The 18136-nt window shown below is 47.8% G+C and overlaps 1 protein-coding gene across 1 annotated transcript in view; it reads left to right on the top strand.

Moving 5' to 3' along the window:
* The window catches only part of Kank4 (KN motif and ankyrin repeat domains 4), a 72656-nt gene that overhangs the window by 34239 nt on the left and 20281 nt on the right, over positions 1–18136 (top strand). The window contains exons 2-7 of the mRNA XM_005353445.3: positions 1486–1570; positions 7473–9386; positions 10355–10466; positions 12326–12544; positions 15367–15454; positions 17521–17740. Of these exons, the coding sequence (XP_005353502.2) occupies positions 1552–1570; positions 7473–9386; positions 10355–10466; positions 12326–12544; positions 15367–15454; positions 17521–17740 (2572 nt within the window). The 5' untranslated portion in view covers positions 1486–1551. The remainder of the gene's footprint in view (positions 1–1485; positions 1571–7472; positions 9387–10354; positions 10467–12325; positions 12545–15366; positions 15455–17520; positions 17741–18136) is intronic.

Raw genomic sequence — 18136 nt, 5'->3', positions numbered from 1 at the left:
CCTACTGGGTTAAGGCGCGGACTGTATGAGATAATCCAAGTATGTTAAGTGCTTCCAGCTCCACCTGTGGCTTGGTAATGGCTCAGGATTGGGGGAACAGGAAGCAGAATAAAGAAAGATTAAGGGGATAGAGGACCGAAAATCACTTCGCACTACCAACCCTCCCCTGCTTGCTGTTTCACCCCCATGGGGTCATGGGAAAGGTAGCAGAGTCTTTGCCTAAGAGCGTCCTCTTCACCACAGGGCCAGCCCTCCCCCAACCCCAGGTTAGAACCTTCCATGCTTTTCCATTGTTCTCCTTCAAGGCTGCTCTTAGCTCTGAGACCCACCACCACTGCTACCTTGGTCATCCCTGGCTTGTCTGCTCCAGCGCTACTCCCTTCTAGAACCAAGTGCTTGCTGGTCAAGTGCTCGGTTGTCAGCATCGGCATTTGCCAGAGTGTCTGCTTCCCCAAAACATGTCTGCCCTTTGAGGCTCAACCAGTGGCAAGTGCGTGAAGGATCCCAGGAAGAAAGCGGGGACCAGGCTTGGGAGACACAGGCAGCTCTCTCACAGAGTTTATGTCACAGTTAGTGCTGAACAATCCTGAGTCACGCAGCAGGAAAGAAAGCCCCTGGTTTTCACTTTCCCACCCTCTGATGTGTGTGTGTGTGTCCCGGAGGGTCACTCCTCATGCCTAGAGTTCCCCTCTTCACTAGCCCACCGGTCTCTGTTCTGACTATTGCCAGGGACACTAAATTTCCAAAAACAACACTGCTTTTGCTGCTGGAGATACTTTATGATTCTAATGTAAATTGGCCAATAATCATAAAAAGCCAGTTTCTGGGTGATTTGTTGTAGTGGGAGAGGAGCTAGAGAGGGTTCTGGGAATGGATTAAAACTCTGAGGATTGACTTATCTTAATCTTAAACCTAATCTTGAGGTTGACTAATTCAGAGCAAGGACAGCATTCTGCTTGAAAAGTTCCTGATGTCTTCTGGCCAGATGGGTTGAGCTTCTCCTCATCCTGCCCACGGTCATAAAGCACCTGAAGTAGCAGCTTCTTGTCCGTCTTGACATTACCGCATCTTTGTCTTGATTTGGTTAGGATGTCTTAAATTATCTATAGGTGCTCCATTCTAGAGTTTCCACAAAATGGATTCTGTTCTTTTACCAGGTCCAGAAAGAGCCCCATACTAGTTGTCAGACACCCTGGACTTCTAGCTCCATGGGCAGTCTGAGAGGCCTTGTAGCAGTTCACCTAGCCTCAGTTCCCCCATTTGCCAAATGAGGGGTTGGGCTGGGTGCCTCCTTGAGTGTCAGCTACCCCCAGCATTCTGGGAAGTCGCACCCAAAATCAGGCTTGGGAACACGGCACACTTTTCCCCTCCCGCTTTGGAAAACTAGTTTGCGGGCATCGCCCAGAGAAAGGCTGAGCTGAGTGTCGCTTGCTTTGACTTTCCCTCCGCTTTAACTTACTAGCGCTTCCTCTTCTTTTCTTTCAGAGCTCCGCACAGATCGCGCAGACTCAGCGGATGAGAGGCGTCTGAGAGACTGAGCGTTGGGTTCCTATGATGGAGAAGGCAGATGGTAGGCAGGCTGTGTTCTCTTCCCTGTTTAAGGGTTAGTTGGTTTGGGTTCATCCCCCGCCAGTTTCTGGAATGCTCTGGAGAGGTCTGTGGGAACCTCACAAATCTCCAAGCGCACAGCGCAGGGGCCCAGAACACCTACTTCCGCAGTGAACCCTGGTGGACAGTAAAGAATAAAAGTGCAGTCTCTTTTTTGGGGGGTTTTTTGAGACAGGGTTTCTCTGTGTAACAGCTCTGGCTGTCCTAAACTCGCTCTATAGACCAGGCTAGCCTCGAACTCACAGAGATCTGCCTGCCTCTGCCTCCCCAGGACTGGAATTAAAGACATGCGCCACCACCTGGTAAGACTGAAGTCTTGTGAAGTAAAAAACATTTAACATATAATTTCAAAGTTCTCCAGTCATCCAGCTACCAAGAATGCAATAGGTCTCCTCCCTCAACACCTTTTTTTTTTTTAACATATGAGAGAATATGAGGGTTTGTGACTTAAACAATATTTATTATTTCTCAAAATATTGTGTAAGTTGTTGGGTTTAGGTTGGTGTGGCTGATGTCTCCTGGGCCCATTCACATGATCTCCTAGATGGCTAGGTGGGGCTGGATGGTTTAAAATGGCCTTGCTTGTGCATCTGGTCATTTAACTCCTGGGTCATCAGTAATGACTTAACCACATGTCACTTGTCATCCAGGAGGGTAGCAGGGCATTATTCCCACATGGAGGCAGAGGAGTCAAGCACAGGAACGGCAGAAAAATCTCAATGGGAAGTCGGTGTTCATGTTTCTGATGGCCCCTAACCCTCAGCCAAAGCCACAGGACGATACATGGGTCTTGGACTAGAAGAGTTACTCAGAGGTGGTTTAATATTGGGCATTTTTCCCCCAAACTATCTGTCATCTCTCATCTATAAATAGGTATTAATAAACTGTCTCCCAGGCTTGGGTACATGTTAATCCCACTGATGGAGAATAAGATGCAGTACCACAGTTAAAAGCCAAATTTGTAGCAAGCTTTAATTAAATACTGGCCAGGTGAATGGGCTCTGACCAGGTCCATAACCAGGTTCATGGGAAATGGCCCTGAGTCGCTGTTTGCAGTGGCTTAAAGAAGAAAAGCCCACAATTCATTGCATTTCCCATCAGGTCCAATCAGGGGCAAGCAGACATCCTGATGTATCTCTTGCCTATGGACCTCCCACCCACAAGTGATCCAACACAGCTGGTGCGGATGAGTCAAACAAACCTGTTCAGGGGAGTGAAAACATCTGGCTGCTAGCTCCCATTAACAACAGCCTCCAGCATTTCAGGAACTGTTTGTCCTTGGGCAAAGGGCTTGCAGATCAGAGGCGTTTTTTTTGTTTCATGGATCTCTGAGGCATAGTAATTAAAACTTAATATATAATTTTGCCTCTCATGTTCAGAAAGAAACAAGATGCTGCACATAAGATCATTGAATAATAGCTATCTCGTACAGTGAATGGTCCCTCATTCACTGTATGTTTCCCACATACAGGAAACATGCTGTAGGCCCTAGGGCCCAGGCTCCCAACTCTGATGAAATAGATGCCTTTTCCAGTACTGGAAATGGGAGAGCCCACCACCTTTCCGTCACATGGCCCTTACTGGTGGCCCTTACTAGTGGCAGGACCTAGACCTGGAAGTCAGCTGCAGCCCTGCCTCTTGCTTCTATCCAAACACATTGCCCTATGTTCCAGGAGGCTGCCACTTCCCACAGAGAGCCGCCCTCCCAGTGCTTCCCTGAAAGTGGTCCCTGCTCCGCCTCCTCAATGTCACTCTCTCTAGTGATTCAATGACACCCCCAGTAATTCAAGAAAGGGGCCCCTTCCTTTGGGTCCATCCTCTGGATCTTGACTTCTTTTATTTTAGCCAGGGTCTCATTGTGTATCCCTGGTTGGCCAGAACCGTGCTATATAGGCCAGACTGACCTTGAACTCGCAAAGATCTGCCTGCCTCCTACCTCTGCCTCCTGAGTGCTGGCACTAAAAGTCTGGGCGACCAGTCCTGAACTACCTTGACTTTGCAAACCTCTTACCTTTGGTATCTTCTCAAGCTCAGTCTTGGCTCTCAAATGAAAAATTATGCCTTTCAACACTCTGTTTCCTACTTGATGCCATGTATTCATGCTCCAGATCTGCCCCCAGAGGCTCCCAGGGAAATCGGAGATTTCTACTGCATAGAGGCAAGAGACAGATGTGATAAACAGGGCAGCCTCTCCTTTAGGAGAAGACTGCTCTGGATCATGAATCTCCACACATTGGACAGCCATCTCCTCTCTGACTTGGTTTGTTCTCCTAATCCAGGATTCTCCTGAGTGGGCCAGGAGGCTTCGGGGTACATCTTAGGAAACTAACAGAAGCAATAATAGAAAAATGGTCACACTACTGTAATTGTAATACTACTACTTGGGAAGTGGGCACGTTGGGAGAAAAAGTTGTGTGGGTAGATGGGAAGTTATGCAGTTATGTGGAGATATGTGTGTGCCAGAGGCACACTGCCTCACTGTCTACTGGAAATCTAAAGCCCAATGGGGACCGTGGTGTGAATCGGGAGTTTACCTCTGCTGTGGTTGTAACGAACACCCGCAGACCTGTGTGGATCTGCTTAGCAATAGCAGTGCAGAGGCTTCCGTGTGTCAACTTCATCCCATTCTCTAGAGACATCTAAGCAGAGAGCCACTGGGGAGGTCTGTCGCACTGCTAGGAGGAGCCTCCAGGCACACAGCCCCAGGCTGTCTTCCCCAGCAACCCCATCATTAGTGCCTTCTTAAAGCCTGCCTCTTTCCCTCCAAATTACTTTCAGTTTCTCTCAATTATATCAACAATCTCTCTACTGGCCCCAGGCCTCTGATTTATCTTTCTTTTAGTTCTTCACAAGAATGTTCATTTCGAACTGTGCAGGATGTTATACATTTATAATCCCAGTTCTCCAGAAGCTGAGTGAAGCAGAAAGATTGACAGTTCAGATCCAGCCTGTGTTACATGGTGAGACCCTATCTCAAGACCAAACTAAACCAAACCAACCACCACAACAAACAAACAAACAAAACCCCAAACACCTCTCCTTAAAATTTCACCAACTTACTCCTTAAAGATCGTTAGTGAATTCTGTGACCTAGGCAATAAGTCACATGGATAAGTCACGTGGTTGGCATGCCTACGAGTTGCTTCATGATTCAGCTTTTCTTCACTTTGCCCATTTTTTCTTTCTTTCCTTACTCTTCACACCCACACTTTAAGTTGTGGCCATAGAAACTTTACCCACCCCGGGTGTGCTGTGTGAGCTCACAGCTCTGTGTCTTTGCTGTTTCCCTGACTTCTACCTAGAGAATGACTGTCTCTTTCTGCAGAGTGGACTCCTCTGACACTTACTGGCCTGCTACAGTAATTAATTTCTGGTCCAGGTTTAGCTGAGAGCTCCTCGCTTGGGGTCCTTCCTGTAGTCGAAGTCTGATGCTCCTCGGTGACCTTTCTACTTATGCCTGGCCTTTGGCTAGGGCAGTCAGTCATTCTCTCTCTCTCTCTCTCTCTCTCTCTCTCTCTCTCTCTCTCTCTCTCCTCTCCTCTCCTCTCCTCTCCTCTCCTCTCTCTGCCTATGTCCATCCCTTCTTCCCCAGATGGCTTCTATGGGAAGCTGCTTAGACATTCTCACATCATGACAGCCTCTTACATGGTAGCTGGCTTCCCAACATACGAGCAATCTGGGAGGCTCCTGGTAGGAACTGCCAGTCTCTTTATAGCCTAACTTTAGAGTTCTGTTAGCATCATCCCTGCCATGTTCTTTTGGTCAAAGCATTGCATGACAGCAGAGATTCAAAGTTGTGAAGAAATAGATTCCCCCTTTCTTAATAGGATTAGCTTGCTTGTTTAAAGGGGCTAAGAACTGATGGAGCCATCTTGGAGATTAATTTCTCTTTTTTAAAAATTTTTATGTGTATAGGTGTTTTGCCATGGGTGTCTGGTTCCCTGGAACTGTAATTACAGACAGTTGTGAGCTTCCATGTGGGTTCTGGGAATTGAACCTGGGTCCTCTGGAAGAGTAGTCAGTGCTCTTAACCCCTGATCCAGGTTATTAACGTCTTACAAAGGCGTTTGCTTTCTTGTTCTGGCAGATTCGTATTTGCTCACATAATACCCCATCCTGTGTCACTCTTGTGAAGTCTCCCTCCATTAGCAAGGCAAAATTTTTCCTCCATATCCAAGAAAATACTTCCAGAGAAAGGGGAAAAGTTAGTCAGCAAGGAAGACTATTGTAAACTGTGTCCAGTTACTCAGCACATTGCAGTTTGCTGCTGCCGTATTCAATCATAAAGCCTTTGAGAGAAATGGCTATTACTGACTTCTCTTTGTGTCTCTAGAATGTATAATTCAGCAACTGACACATGCGTACTTTGTAAATAGTAGTTGAGGTATATGGATCAAATTGCTGATGTTTTATGTATTTTTGCACTAATCCCAGTGAATGTGTGCAGGCCCTTTTTCGTTCCCAGTAGAGAGTCACAGACATTGACTTCCATCAGGGGACCTCAGTTCTTTACGTTTTGGGCTTCCACAAAAACAGTAACTATAATACTGAGAATGTTTATTATGCACCAGACATGGGACTGAGTGTATCATATTCATTATTAATTAACTAGGCCTCACAATAATCTTACATTAATCTTACATTATTATTCCCACTTTTAGAGGATGAGACACAGGGAAGCTGAGTAGGTTTCCCAAGGTCACGGAGTAGATTATAGACTTGGCTCTGGTATTCTCTTTTGTTTATCTAGTGAGTTTTTTTTTCCTTTTGAAACAAAGTATCACTCTATAGTTTAGGCTAGCCTGGAACTTAAAACTCCTGCTTTAGCCTTAAGTGCTGAGATTACAGACGGGCACCACCATACCCTGCTAGGCTTTGTAGTCTTGACTTCTAAGCTCAATTTTTTCACAGTGTGTTCTCACCCCATGTCCAGAGGTAACAAGGGTGTCATATGAAGAGCTCCAAAGGATTAGTTAACCAGGGTGGGGGGGGGGTGATAATCTGTGCAAGTCTCAAGGACTTCAAGTAGTCATTGGGCTGACAGGTTCCTCATGTCTCCTGTGGGAGTCAGGAGGGATATTGTTGGTGCCCTGGCCTAAGGAAGCCTGGCTTAGGTGTCTCTAAGAGGCCATGGGACCCACATATCTCTGAAAATATATCTGTCCCTTTTGACTTTTATGAGATTTCCTCTGTTGACAACTGTGTCTCAGTCCATGAGCAAGGTGGCGTTTCCTCATTAGCATGGACTTTTGAAGTGGAACTCTTATTGTTCCCTCCTACTCAGTTTTCAGGGGGGAAGAAAAACTTGGCACCCATGATCACCTACTCCAGTTCCTGTTGGTCTTTAGGTAACCAGGGATTTAGGCACCCCAGGAGCTTAAGAAATATAGATGTTATAAATTATCAATAGTTTAGCCTTTTGCAAGATTTGTTGGAACCTATCTGAGGCAGTCCAGTGTCTCTTTGAATGCTGAGAAAACTGTGTGTCTCATCCTGCAGAATCTTCTGTGTCCATCAGTGTCAGCTGGTGCCCTCCTTTGACAAATCGCTGGGCTCTGGCTTAGCAGTTACACGATGCCACCAGAAAAACAGTGTTAGACAATTTTGTTTTCCTGATCTGCAGCTCGACCCATGATAACAACTGAGGTGGCATATTGAAAATAAGAAAGCACAGGCATTGGCTAAATACACATTGATTTGATAAGATGATATCCCGGCACAGGCAGCAAGCCCATAGGCTCTGTAGCATCCTTCGACTGCTAGAGCACTGGAGGAAAGGCTCATTACGGTGATGTGATGGTAAAGTCACGACATTCAGCATCATGTTAACTTTGTGTTCTTTCTTTACGTCTCATACCTCCCAGCCAAGGACCAATCCTCTCAGGGGGATGAAGAGAAAGATCGTCTGAAGAACCACCCTTACTCTGTGGAGACCCCGTATGGCTTTCATTTGGACTTGGACTTCCTCAAATATGTGGATGACATTGAGAAAGGACACACCATCAAAAGGATTCCCATCCACAGAAGAGCCAAGCAGGCTAAGTTTAGTACTTTGCCTCGAAACTTCAGCCTTCCCAATAGTGGGCCTCGCACCCACGCCGCTTCTCCCCAGCAAAACTGGTCTCCTATGGTGCCCAGAAAGATATCCCTGGGGACCCAGGAGCAATCCCAGTCACTGCCACTAGGTGATGTCCCCCAGGCCTCAGCGCATGGCAGTGAGCTGAGCTATCACAGGAAGACCCTTTTGGCAGAGGCTACCAGGCAGGTGGAGACTGGGCCTCTGGAAGATGGTGGGAGTGGGCGGCCCCAGCTTTTGAGGGCATCCAGCATGCCTGCTACACTACTGCAGAACCGAGCCCCTGATGAGTCCGGTCTGACCTCAGGTCCTTCCGCACTTCTTGCCCTCCCTCAGCTCCAGGGGGAAGGCACTGTCTGTGATGGTACCTTTGACCCCACAAAAGGCTTCACAGGTTTAGAAGCAACAACCCAGTCAACAGACAGAGGGTTAGAAGAGCTAGAACCAGCCATTCCAGAGCTGGTCTGGGAGGGGGCTGAGCCTGCAGAAGGTGGCATAAAGGCTTCAAGTCACCTCTCTCAGCCGGGTCCTCCCTCCTCAGTCCAGAATGTACCCATGGTTCTAGGGAATGTAGAAATTCAACACCAAGTCAGTAAAGCAGAGGGGGTGGTAACTCCTGGCTCGTCCACGCCCAGCCCACCCCCTCTCCCATCCCCCATCCCTGAGAATGAGCTCACCCTTGAGGAAATTGAGCTCAATATCAGTGAGATCCCACCTCCTCCACCCATCGAGGTGGATGTGAGGAACATTGGTATCCAGGCAACAGAGGAAAGCATGGGCCTGGTAGAGACAGACTCTGGCAACACCTCCAGCCTGAAGAATCAGATCTCGGCCCTTGAGGACAAGCTGTCAGGAAAAACAGAGGAGCTTGCCCAGGTCAGAGCTGCCCTCACGCAGCAGCAAGAGGAGACCAAGGCTAGGGAAGAGAGGATTAAAGAGTTGGAGTGTGCTGTAGCCCAGTTAGAAGAAAAGTTTAGTCAAGGCAAGGTCAGCGATGCTCTGGACCAGACTGACGCCATGGTGAACACTGACCCTCTCCTTGAGCTCATCCCCAGAGAATCATGTGACAAGAACATTGGTGTCAACCTGCTGAGAACCCCAGATCCTGAATGCTGGGCATCTAGAGCAGAGAAGAATGGCTTCCCATGGGTCCAAAATAGTCACAAGCAAGGCCGTCAGAGCCCTGAAGAGCCTGTGCTGCTGCCCCAAGTGTCACTGTCAAGGGGACCTGAGCAGGTCCTTGCCTCGTCCTTATGTAGCTGCCTCTCCATGGAACTCAGGATCGAAGAAGATGTCTCTGAGCAGGAGAGAGGCCCACAGGTGGGGGCTGAGGACTTGAGCAGGCCAATAGGAGTCTCTTCCTGGAGCAGCCACAGAGGGACCGCGGCGGTGATCAGGGAGGAGGCCAGCTCGGAACTTCCAGGGGCCGAGCGTCCAGGAAGGCCGGCGAGTTCGCCACAAGACGCCACAATCGGGCAGTATGTTAAGAAGATCCAGGAGCTACTGCAGGAGCAGTGGAACTGCCTGGAGCATGGGTACCCTGAGCTAGCCAGCGCCATCAAGCAGCCTGCCTCCAAGCTCAGCAGCATCCAGAGCCAGCTGCTCAGTTCCCTCAACCTATTGCTCTCTGCCTACTCAGCCCAGGCCCCAGAGCAGAAGGAACCTCCTGCCCCTCCCTCTTCCACCACTCCACCGTCAATGGGTAAATACTGATACGTGGGCCCTGCTTCTCCTTTACGTGTAGGGACTAGGGGCCTTAATTATAAATATGTTTTTGAAAAAGATTTTAACACCCCCAGGTGCTCAGGGAAATAAAAACTGATCTGTCGAGGCTTTGTTACCAGATTCTGTCTAGCTGCAGGGCTTCCACATAAATGTAAGTAGATAGCACAGGTCACAGAGGTACCCAGCGTGGAGGGAAAGCCATTGCTAAGCCTGCAGTAGCAAGCCTTCCCAGAGGGTGCTTGTCTCTGATGCATTATAAATAGGCCGTGTCAAAGCTCAAGAATGATAGATACTACCGTTCACTCCTCCTGGGTCTTCCTTCTTGCTTCCTGGACTCCGGAAATTCCCACCTTCCTTTCTGGCTTTTCACGTCAGAGGTTTTCTCTAGCTTGAATTTGAAGGGGCATTATAATGAGACCAGAAATAGTTCATTTGATATTTGGGATGTAGAAAGATAAGGAAGTGGGGAGGAATGGCTGGAAGGAGGGAGGATGGGGGGTGGATGGAAGGAGAGAGGGAGGGATGCTCATGTACAGAAGTCACCCTTTAGCTGAGCAGGAATGATTGAGATAGCACACACACACCCTTCACTGTTGAACGAAGCTGAACCATCGAGCGCCTTGCACAACACAGGTCACCAATCCACCACTGTCTCGCTTTTCAGATACTTCCCAGCCCTGAGATAATGCTGACACTACACACATGGTTCTGAGAAGTGTTCCAATAGCTACTCTGTCATCCACATACAAAGAGCGACATCATTCCTAGGGACAGTTCTACAAACATTGAACACAAGGGCCTCCGACTAACAGCCCGAAAACATCCAGTCTGTATTATCTACCCCTATTCCTTTCTCCCTCTTCATATACCCATATCCTCTTAAAGCAAAAATCCTGGTCTGACTGCTCCAAAGTCATTCTAACCTGTGATATTGTGTCTGCCTAGAGATCTCTCCGTCGACCAGCCTTAAATCCATAATGAAAAAGAAAGACTATGGCTTCCGTGCAGGAGGTAATGGGACCAAAAAGAACCTTCAGTTTGTTGGGGTTAACGGTGGGTAAGCATCGCCTGTGAAGCACAGACCGCCTTTCCTGCTACCTAATCCACTGTTGTCCTTAGCACCCTTGTCCTGGGGGTCTCCTTCTTCTGCAGGGATTCACTCTCCGTGGCCTGGTGGGTTTGCAAGTGTCTGACTCCTTGCCAGCTGCACTGGTCTCTTGGAACCTCTGCTTTTAATGGTTTGTCCTGGTCTCCTCAGGGTCCACCTTTAGGTGGCTTGTGGGAGTTTTGGGGTCTCTGGGCCCTTTGAGGAAGGCCTCTGACTTGAACACAACACTAGCACAAGCTCTACAGTTTGTTGAACTTCAAGTTTGATCTCTTTGTTTCCTTCTGGTGCTGAGACTCAAACCCAGGTCTTGCACACAATAGCAGGTACTCTATCTACCACTGCACCCCCAAGCCCAGTCCACTTGTGTTTTTCTTCTGCAAATACAACAAAAACAACTAGTCCATTGCTACGGGACATGAGCCACGCCTTCTCTAGACTGGGAGACTGGCTGTTAGTATCATCCATCAATAAGAATGCATTCTGGGAAAGGCATCCTTGGGGTTTCATCATTGCGGGCATCAGATCACTGCACAAGCTGTGACGTCACTAAGCAATATAATCTGGGGTGTATGGGGATTTGTGGTTGAATGGTATGTACCTCACTGATCCTAAATTGGTCATTTCACTGTTCATTAAAAGACAGCTGTATGCTAGGTGGGTTTAAAAAAAAAAAAAGGCAAGTACATCCTGGTTGTTACCTTTGACTCACAGGTAAGTCAAGAAACAAAGAGAGCTCAGTGAGAGCTCAGCAGGCTAAAGTGCTTGCCACCAAGGCTGAGGACCCGAGTTCAATCCCCAGGACCCACAAGGCAGAAGGAGAGAACTGATTCCCTCAGATTGTCCTCTGACCTCCATACACACACTGTGTGAGAGAGAGACAGAGAGAGACAGAGAGAGAGGATACTAATGAATAAATAGATGGAATATAATTAAAAAAAAAATAAGGAAAGGGAACTGTTGATTGGCTATTCTGACAAGGAAGTACCGATTGTTATAGAAACCTGAAGGGGTTCTAGCTCAGACCCGGAAGGGCCTTGATGGCGTGGCCATGTTCCTTTCCTCTTTGCTTGCCCTGCCCATGGAGTCTTCTCCTGGTCACTGGTCATTATCTGAATCTCTAGAACCATGGTTTTCAGCATGGCTGCACACCAGAGACACCATGCTTTGGAAATTCTCGATTGCAGTCATGGAGACTGGTGTAGTTAGCATGGGGTACAGTCCACATACTGAGAATGCTAAACACTCCAAAGGTTCTAGTGTGTAGCCAAGGTTAAGAGCCTCTCTCTCTCTCTCTCTCTCTCTCTCTCTCTCTCTCTCTCTCTCTCTCTGTCACACACACACACACACACACACACACACACACACACACTTTATTTTTGAGACAGAGTCTTACTATGTAGCTCAGGCTAGCCAAGTACTTGGTTCTCCTATCTCTGTCCCGAGTGTTGCAATTGCAGGTACAAACCACTATGCCCAGCTAGAACTTGTGTTCAACATGAAGTCGGTCTTCTTCCCTTCACTGCCCTTTTATTTGTGGCTATTATCACATTAGAGCCTTGTGGAGCGGGTATTGAGGGCTCACCTCTGTCAGATGTAATCCAGGCTGGAACAGGGAGGCTAAAGGAGGATTCCTGGCCATGCAGAGAAGTGAGGTAGTTCCGGAATCTCAGGTAGATGTAAGGAGTTAACCTAGACCTGGGCCCCTCTCTGGCTTGGACGTTAGGGTTCCAGTAGCAGGTACTGGTGTTGACATACACACTGGCCCTGGTCAGGAAGGATCGATCAAATGATCTTGTGTCTTTTTCTAGCTACGAGACCACTTCCAGCGAGGAGACCAGTGGGGAGGACACCTCCCCTGAGGACGCGTCTGACGGTGAGATTGAGAAGAAACATGATTGCTCAGAGCCTAGACAGGACAGAGACACACATCCCACCCGTGAGACTGGGCAAAGTGTCACGGAAGGCGCCGGTAACTCAGGCCAGACAAGTGGGTCTGGGGAGGAGGTCTCTCACCTGAGGCCTGAGAGGTGAGTCACATAGATAGCTCTGGGACACGTGCTACTCTAAAGAAGGGCAAGGGCATATTTCTCCTTCATCCAGTCCCATTGTGTGTGTGTGTGCGGTTTCACCCATCCCTTGAGCAATGTTTCTTGAGGGTCAGTTTTGTGTCAACCCCTATGCTGAGTGAACCAAACAAATGTGACCTCTGCCCCCATGAGGAACAACTCAAACGGCCCAAGTTCTAGATAACCAGCATTTGTTGGCGCTGTAAACAGGGCAGACTTCACATGTATTTCGGGACTCATCTCAGCAGTCCCAGAGGTAGCACTTCCCATAATCCTGCTTCACAGAGATGGAGACAGTGGCACTGGGATCCTGAGTAGGGCAAGGATTTGGGCCCAGGCCTTCTGATTCTTTTTTTTTTTTTTTTTTTTGCTTTAAAAAAACAACAACAACTATCTCTTCTCATTTTATATGCCAATCCCAGTTCCTACCCCCTCCCGTCCTCCCATTCCATCCATCTTCCTCCCCATCCCCCATCCACTCCTCAGGGAGGGTTAGGCTTTCCATGGGGAGTCAACAAAGTCTAGCGCATTGCTTTGAGGAAGGACCAAGACCCTCCTTACTATGTCAAGGCTGAGCAAAGTATCCCTCCAAAGAGAATGGGATCTAAAAAGCCAGTGTAAGCAGAAGGGATAAATCCTGGTCCCATTGCCAGTGGCCCCACAGTCTGCCCCAGCCACACAACTGTCACCCACATTCAGATGGCCTAGTTTGGTCCTGTGCTGGCTGGTTCCTTCCCTGTCAGGCCCGAGTTGTTGGGCTCTGATTAACTCAGGTAAACTGTCTCAGTGGGTGTCCCCCTCATGGTCTTGACCTCTTTGCTCATATTCTCACTCCTCCCACTCTTCAACTGGACTTTGAGAGCTCAGCCCAGTGCTCCGCTGTGGGTCTCTGCCTCTGTTTCCATCAGTTGCTGGATGAAGCTTCTATGGTGATATTTAAGACATTCACCAGTCTGACTACAGGGCAAATCAAGATCGGGCACCCTCTCCTCTATTGTTTAGGGTCTTAGCTGGGGTCATCCTTGTGGATTCCTTGGAATTTCTCTAGTGCCAGGTTTCTTCCTAGCCCCATGATGGCTTCCTCAATCAAGATATCTCTTTCCTTGCTCTGTGTCTCTGTCCTTCCCCCATCTTGGCTATCCTGTTCCCTCAAGTTCTCCTTCCCCCTCTCCTTCTCCCTCCTCTTCCCCTTTTATCCTCCCTTCTTCCCCCACCCCCATGCTCCCAATTTTCTCAGGAGATCTTGTCTGTTTTCCCTTCCCAGGGAGATCTATTTGTTTCTGTGGGTTCTCCTTGTTACTTAGCTTCTCTGGGGTCATGGACTATAGATTTGTTATCCTTTGCTTTACAACTAGTATCCACTTAAGAGTGAGTACATACCATGCTCATCTTTCTGGGTCTGGGTTACTTCACTCAGGATGTAGTTCCATCCATGTGTATGCAAATTTCAAAATGTCATTGTTTTTTACCGCTGAGTAGTACTCCATTAGGTAAATGTGCCACATTTTCCTTATTTATTCTTCGATTGAGGGGCATCTAGATTGTTTCCACGTTCTGGCTATTACACGTAAGGCTGCTATGAACATAGCTGAGCACATGTCCTTGTAGTATGATTGACGATCCTTTGGGTATATGCCCAAGAGTGGTATTGCTGGGTCTTGAGGTAGGTTGATTCCCACTTTTCTGAGGAACTGCTATACTGATTTTCAGAGCGGCTGTACAAGTTTGCATTCCCACCAGCAATGGAGGAGTGTTCCCCTTGCTTCACATTCTCTCCAGCATAAGTTATCATTGGTGTCTTTGACCTTAGCCATTTTTACAGGTGTAAGATGGAATCTCAGAGTCATTTTGATTTGCATTTCCCTGATGGCTAAGGATGTTGAACATTTCCTTAAGTGTCTTTCAGCCATTTGAGATTTTTCTGTTGAGAACTCTCTGTTTAGATCTGTACCCATTTTTTAATTGGATTACTTGGTATTTTGATGTCTAATTTCTGGTTCTTACACAGTCTCTTCTGCCATTGCCCGAGTGCTGGGACTTCATGCAACTGGTGACAACAGTTCCACACTTTGACCATCAGGGTCACCTCAATGTCCTGGAAGCAGCCCTATAGGTCTGATCTGAGGCCTGTAAGGAGAGATGCTGGGAAATGCCCAGCCCAGAGTAGGCCCTCAATACACAGGAATGGGCCAGTTAGAACCATTGGCATCACTCCACCATCCTCAGTGTGGCTTTGGAGGATGGAAGAACAGAGATGGCCATAAGCAGGCCTACAGGGCTGCTCCGTTGCAACAGCCCAGGCAGAATGTGCTATTAAATCTTTATGAGAAGAAGTCCTCACAGTGATGAGACAAGTGCCTGTCACTGTGGTACCCCAGCCTCAGAGCTTCTCATCTTACCAGTGCTATCCGTGTTAGTCCTGTCCTTCATGGGGGACTAACTCGAAGAAACTGCTGGCGGGGATTGGGTTCTTTAGGTTTTCCTGGGCACCTGGGCAGGAAGGGATCTCTTTCCTTCCTGGCATGACAATAACTGGCATTGGGCCTTTACCCCATGCGTTCCTTATCTGCTCCAGCCCCTGCCAAAAGCAGCATGAAAAGACAGCACCTGACCTTCAGAAATGCTCAGAGGCTGAGCCACGTAGAGCTATGAGCGGCCATGTTTCTTAGGAATGCCCCTCATTGTGGAGAGGTTGCCCAGCTTAGCATTTCAGCTGTTGAAGGTGGAGAGTGAATGTCTTTCTGTCAGCATACTCAATGATATAATCTCTCTGTTTCCTTTAGGTGTAAACCCTCAGAGGAATTTCTTAACGCATGCCAGGCACTGAGCCAACACCTGCCAGAAACTGGGGCCACCACCAATTATCTCCTGGTACTCTGACTTCCCACTGTCACACAGGGATTTCCAATGGGATGACTTTGGTCCCTTACCTGAGGCGGCAGTGTGTGTGTCTGTGTGTGTGTGTGTGTGTGCGTGTGTGCGCACGCGCGCGCGCACACACACACACACACAGAGTTCCATTCATCAGGCATTCTGTGATTTACCCAAGTGCTGTCCCCTCAGGAGACAAGCTGAGAAAATAGAAAGATTCTGTACCAGAAAGCTAGCCATGGGTCAGAGGCATTTTACCAACTATTTCTAAAAGTCAGAGCCAAGTGCCTGCCACGAAACTCGGTGGCTTAGACTTCAAAGTGCCTTGCAGTTCAACAAAACCATGGGTAAAGTGGAAAAAGACATGCGGAATGTGACCTGGGTTTTACTTCCAGGACCTCTTCCGCAGGCAGTTAACTCAATGCCCAGGGCTGGTTTCCTCAGCAATAAACGGCAGTGATTGGTAGCCTGTCTCTATCTCCCCTAAGTTCTCACATTTGACACTACCATGCTACTGCTTTGCTTAACGGGTATTAATGGGTCAGGAGACCAAAAATAAAACCATATCTCCATTTGATCTGTCCCACCCTTATGTCCCGTGGAGATTCGAACCTGTAATTCTTGCATTCTATTTTTAATCAAGAGCTACTGGCCTGAACCAGAAGATAGCTGTCAGACCCAAAGTGGAAAAACCTGTAAGCACCCTCAAAGCCCATTTTCTCCCTCAGCAGAGCAGCCTAGAGATTAAAAATGATCGATTCAGCAGTGTTTGTTACTCACCCAACCCAGTCTCGGGTTGTTTTTTTTCTTTTTAATCTTAGTTGATTTGGCAAACAGCATTCCCCAGACTGTTAAGGAGCCAGTACGTGAGATGGATGTTGATGGAGGCTCCTGATACTCAAATTATAATAACTAAGCTCTGTTTTAACTGTTTGTTCATTCATTCATTCATCACTTTTGAGATAAGGTCTTACACAGTCCAACTTGATCTCAGACTCATACAGCCAAGTGCGACTTTGAACTTTCTCCTGCCTCCACCTGCCACTGTGTCTGCTTTTAAGTGGGTGCTGAGAACTGGATGCATGATCAGCAAGCTTCACCTCATTGTTTAAAGTCTACCACTGTATTCCATAATACCAGGGCTTTCCTTCAGATTTTCTTGATGCCCTAGATAAAGAAGATATTTTGATATAGAGAAATGATTCAGCCACAATTCTCATGTTTCTGCTCCAGAAATGTGACAAAAGTGCACATTTTAAACCAAACAGGATGTGAAGCCCCTTCATCCCTGACATCTTGCCCCTGCCTAAGAGGCAAAGTAGGTTTTTAAATTACCTCACCCCATAGAACCACGGAAACAAGGAAGCCAGCCCCATTTGATAGCAGGGACAAGAAATACCCATGGGCTTGTATGGTCACACGGCTGAGCTAGGGCTTGTATCTGGTCATGTGAATTTAATGACTAAATCTGGATCCTCTTCTAAAATGAGCATAAAATCATTTATAATAGCCACATCCAGCAGGGTGGTAGTGTCACACGCTTTTAATCTCAGCACTTGGGAGGCAGAGGCAGGCAGATCTTTGTGAGTTCGAGGCCAGCCTGGTCTACAAGAGCTAGTTCCAGGACAGGCTCCAAAGCCACAGAGAAACCCTGTCTCGAAATGGGCCAAAAAAAAATAAATAAATAAAAATAAAAAAATAAAAAAAAAATAAAAAATAATAGCCACATCCCAATAGCATCTCTTGTCCATTAGGTAAATATTCGAAACATGCTGCCTGTTACACACAGAGCTGATCCTTCTTCTACTTGCTATTTATTTTGTATATAATTGCCAATGGGTGGGAAGTAAAGGGCTGGGAGAATCAGACCAGCATCAAGTGTGCAGCAGGATTCTTGGTCCTGCCATCTCGGATCTCCCAGATAAAACAGGAAGGACCACAGGGAAGTGTGAGAGAGGCAGAGAGGCAGAAGCATCCACAGCTGACCTATCCAAGTGTCCCCGAGAGCTCTAACTAGGGTGCCTAGGCCGGGAGATCTCTCGTAATCAGAATCTCCACTGTTTCAGAGGGAAAGTCTGAATACCATCAGCCAAGAGTGGTTCCGTGTGTCCAGCCGGAAGTTATCTAGCCCTGCCGTGGTGGCTGCTTACCTCCTCGAGGTCCAGTCTGGTTCCCCACATCTTCTGAAGCTGCTTGTCAACCTGGCTGACCGAAGCGGGAACACAGCCCTTCACTACAGCGTGTCTCATTCCAACTTCGCTATCGTGAAGCTGCTGCTGGACACAGGTCAGAGACGGCGCTGTGACACCTGCGTCCCTCTTTGGAGGCCCACCGCCTTGTTCTTATAAAATGGTATCTTTTTATGTTGCTCAAGCTATCCTGAATGCCAGGACTCAAAACATCGCCCTGCTTCAGTCTCCTAAGTATCTGGGACTACAGTAAGGGGCTTCTTATGTCACACTCCTTTCTCATCACTCTGAGTTCCTCTTGTCCAGGAACAGGGCCAGACTGGCAAATGCTTTGTTGTGGGGTCGGGGGGCTCAAGGCAGTATTTCACAGGGTAGCTCAGACTGGCCTTGAACTCACAGAGATTCACCTGCCTCTGCCTCCCACGTGCTGGGATTAAAGTTATGTTTTGTTGTTGTTTTGTATTTTGATGTCTAATTTCTGGTTCTTACACAG

This window comes from Microtus ochrogaster, chromosome 10 (assembly GCF_000317375.1).
Source record: "Microtus ochrogaster isolate Prairie Vole_2 chromosome 10, MicOch1.0, whole genome shotgun sequence".
In the NCBI taxonomy this organism is placed as follows: Eukaryota; Metazoa; Chordata; class Mammalia; order Rodentia; family Cricetidae; genus Microtus; species Microtus ochrogaster.
Note: the sequence above shows the minus strand (reverse complement) of the source record. Positions and strands in the feature narration are given on the sequence as shown.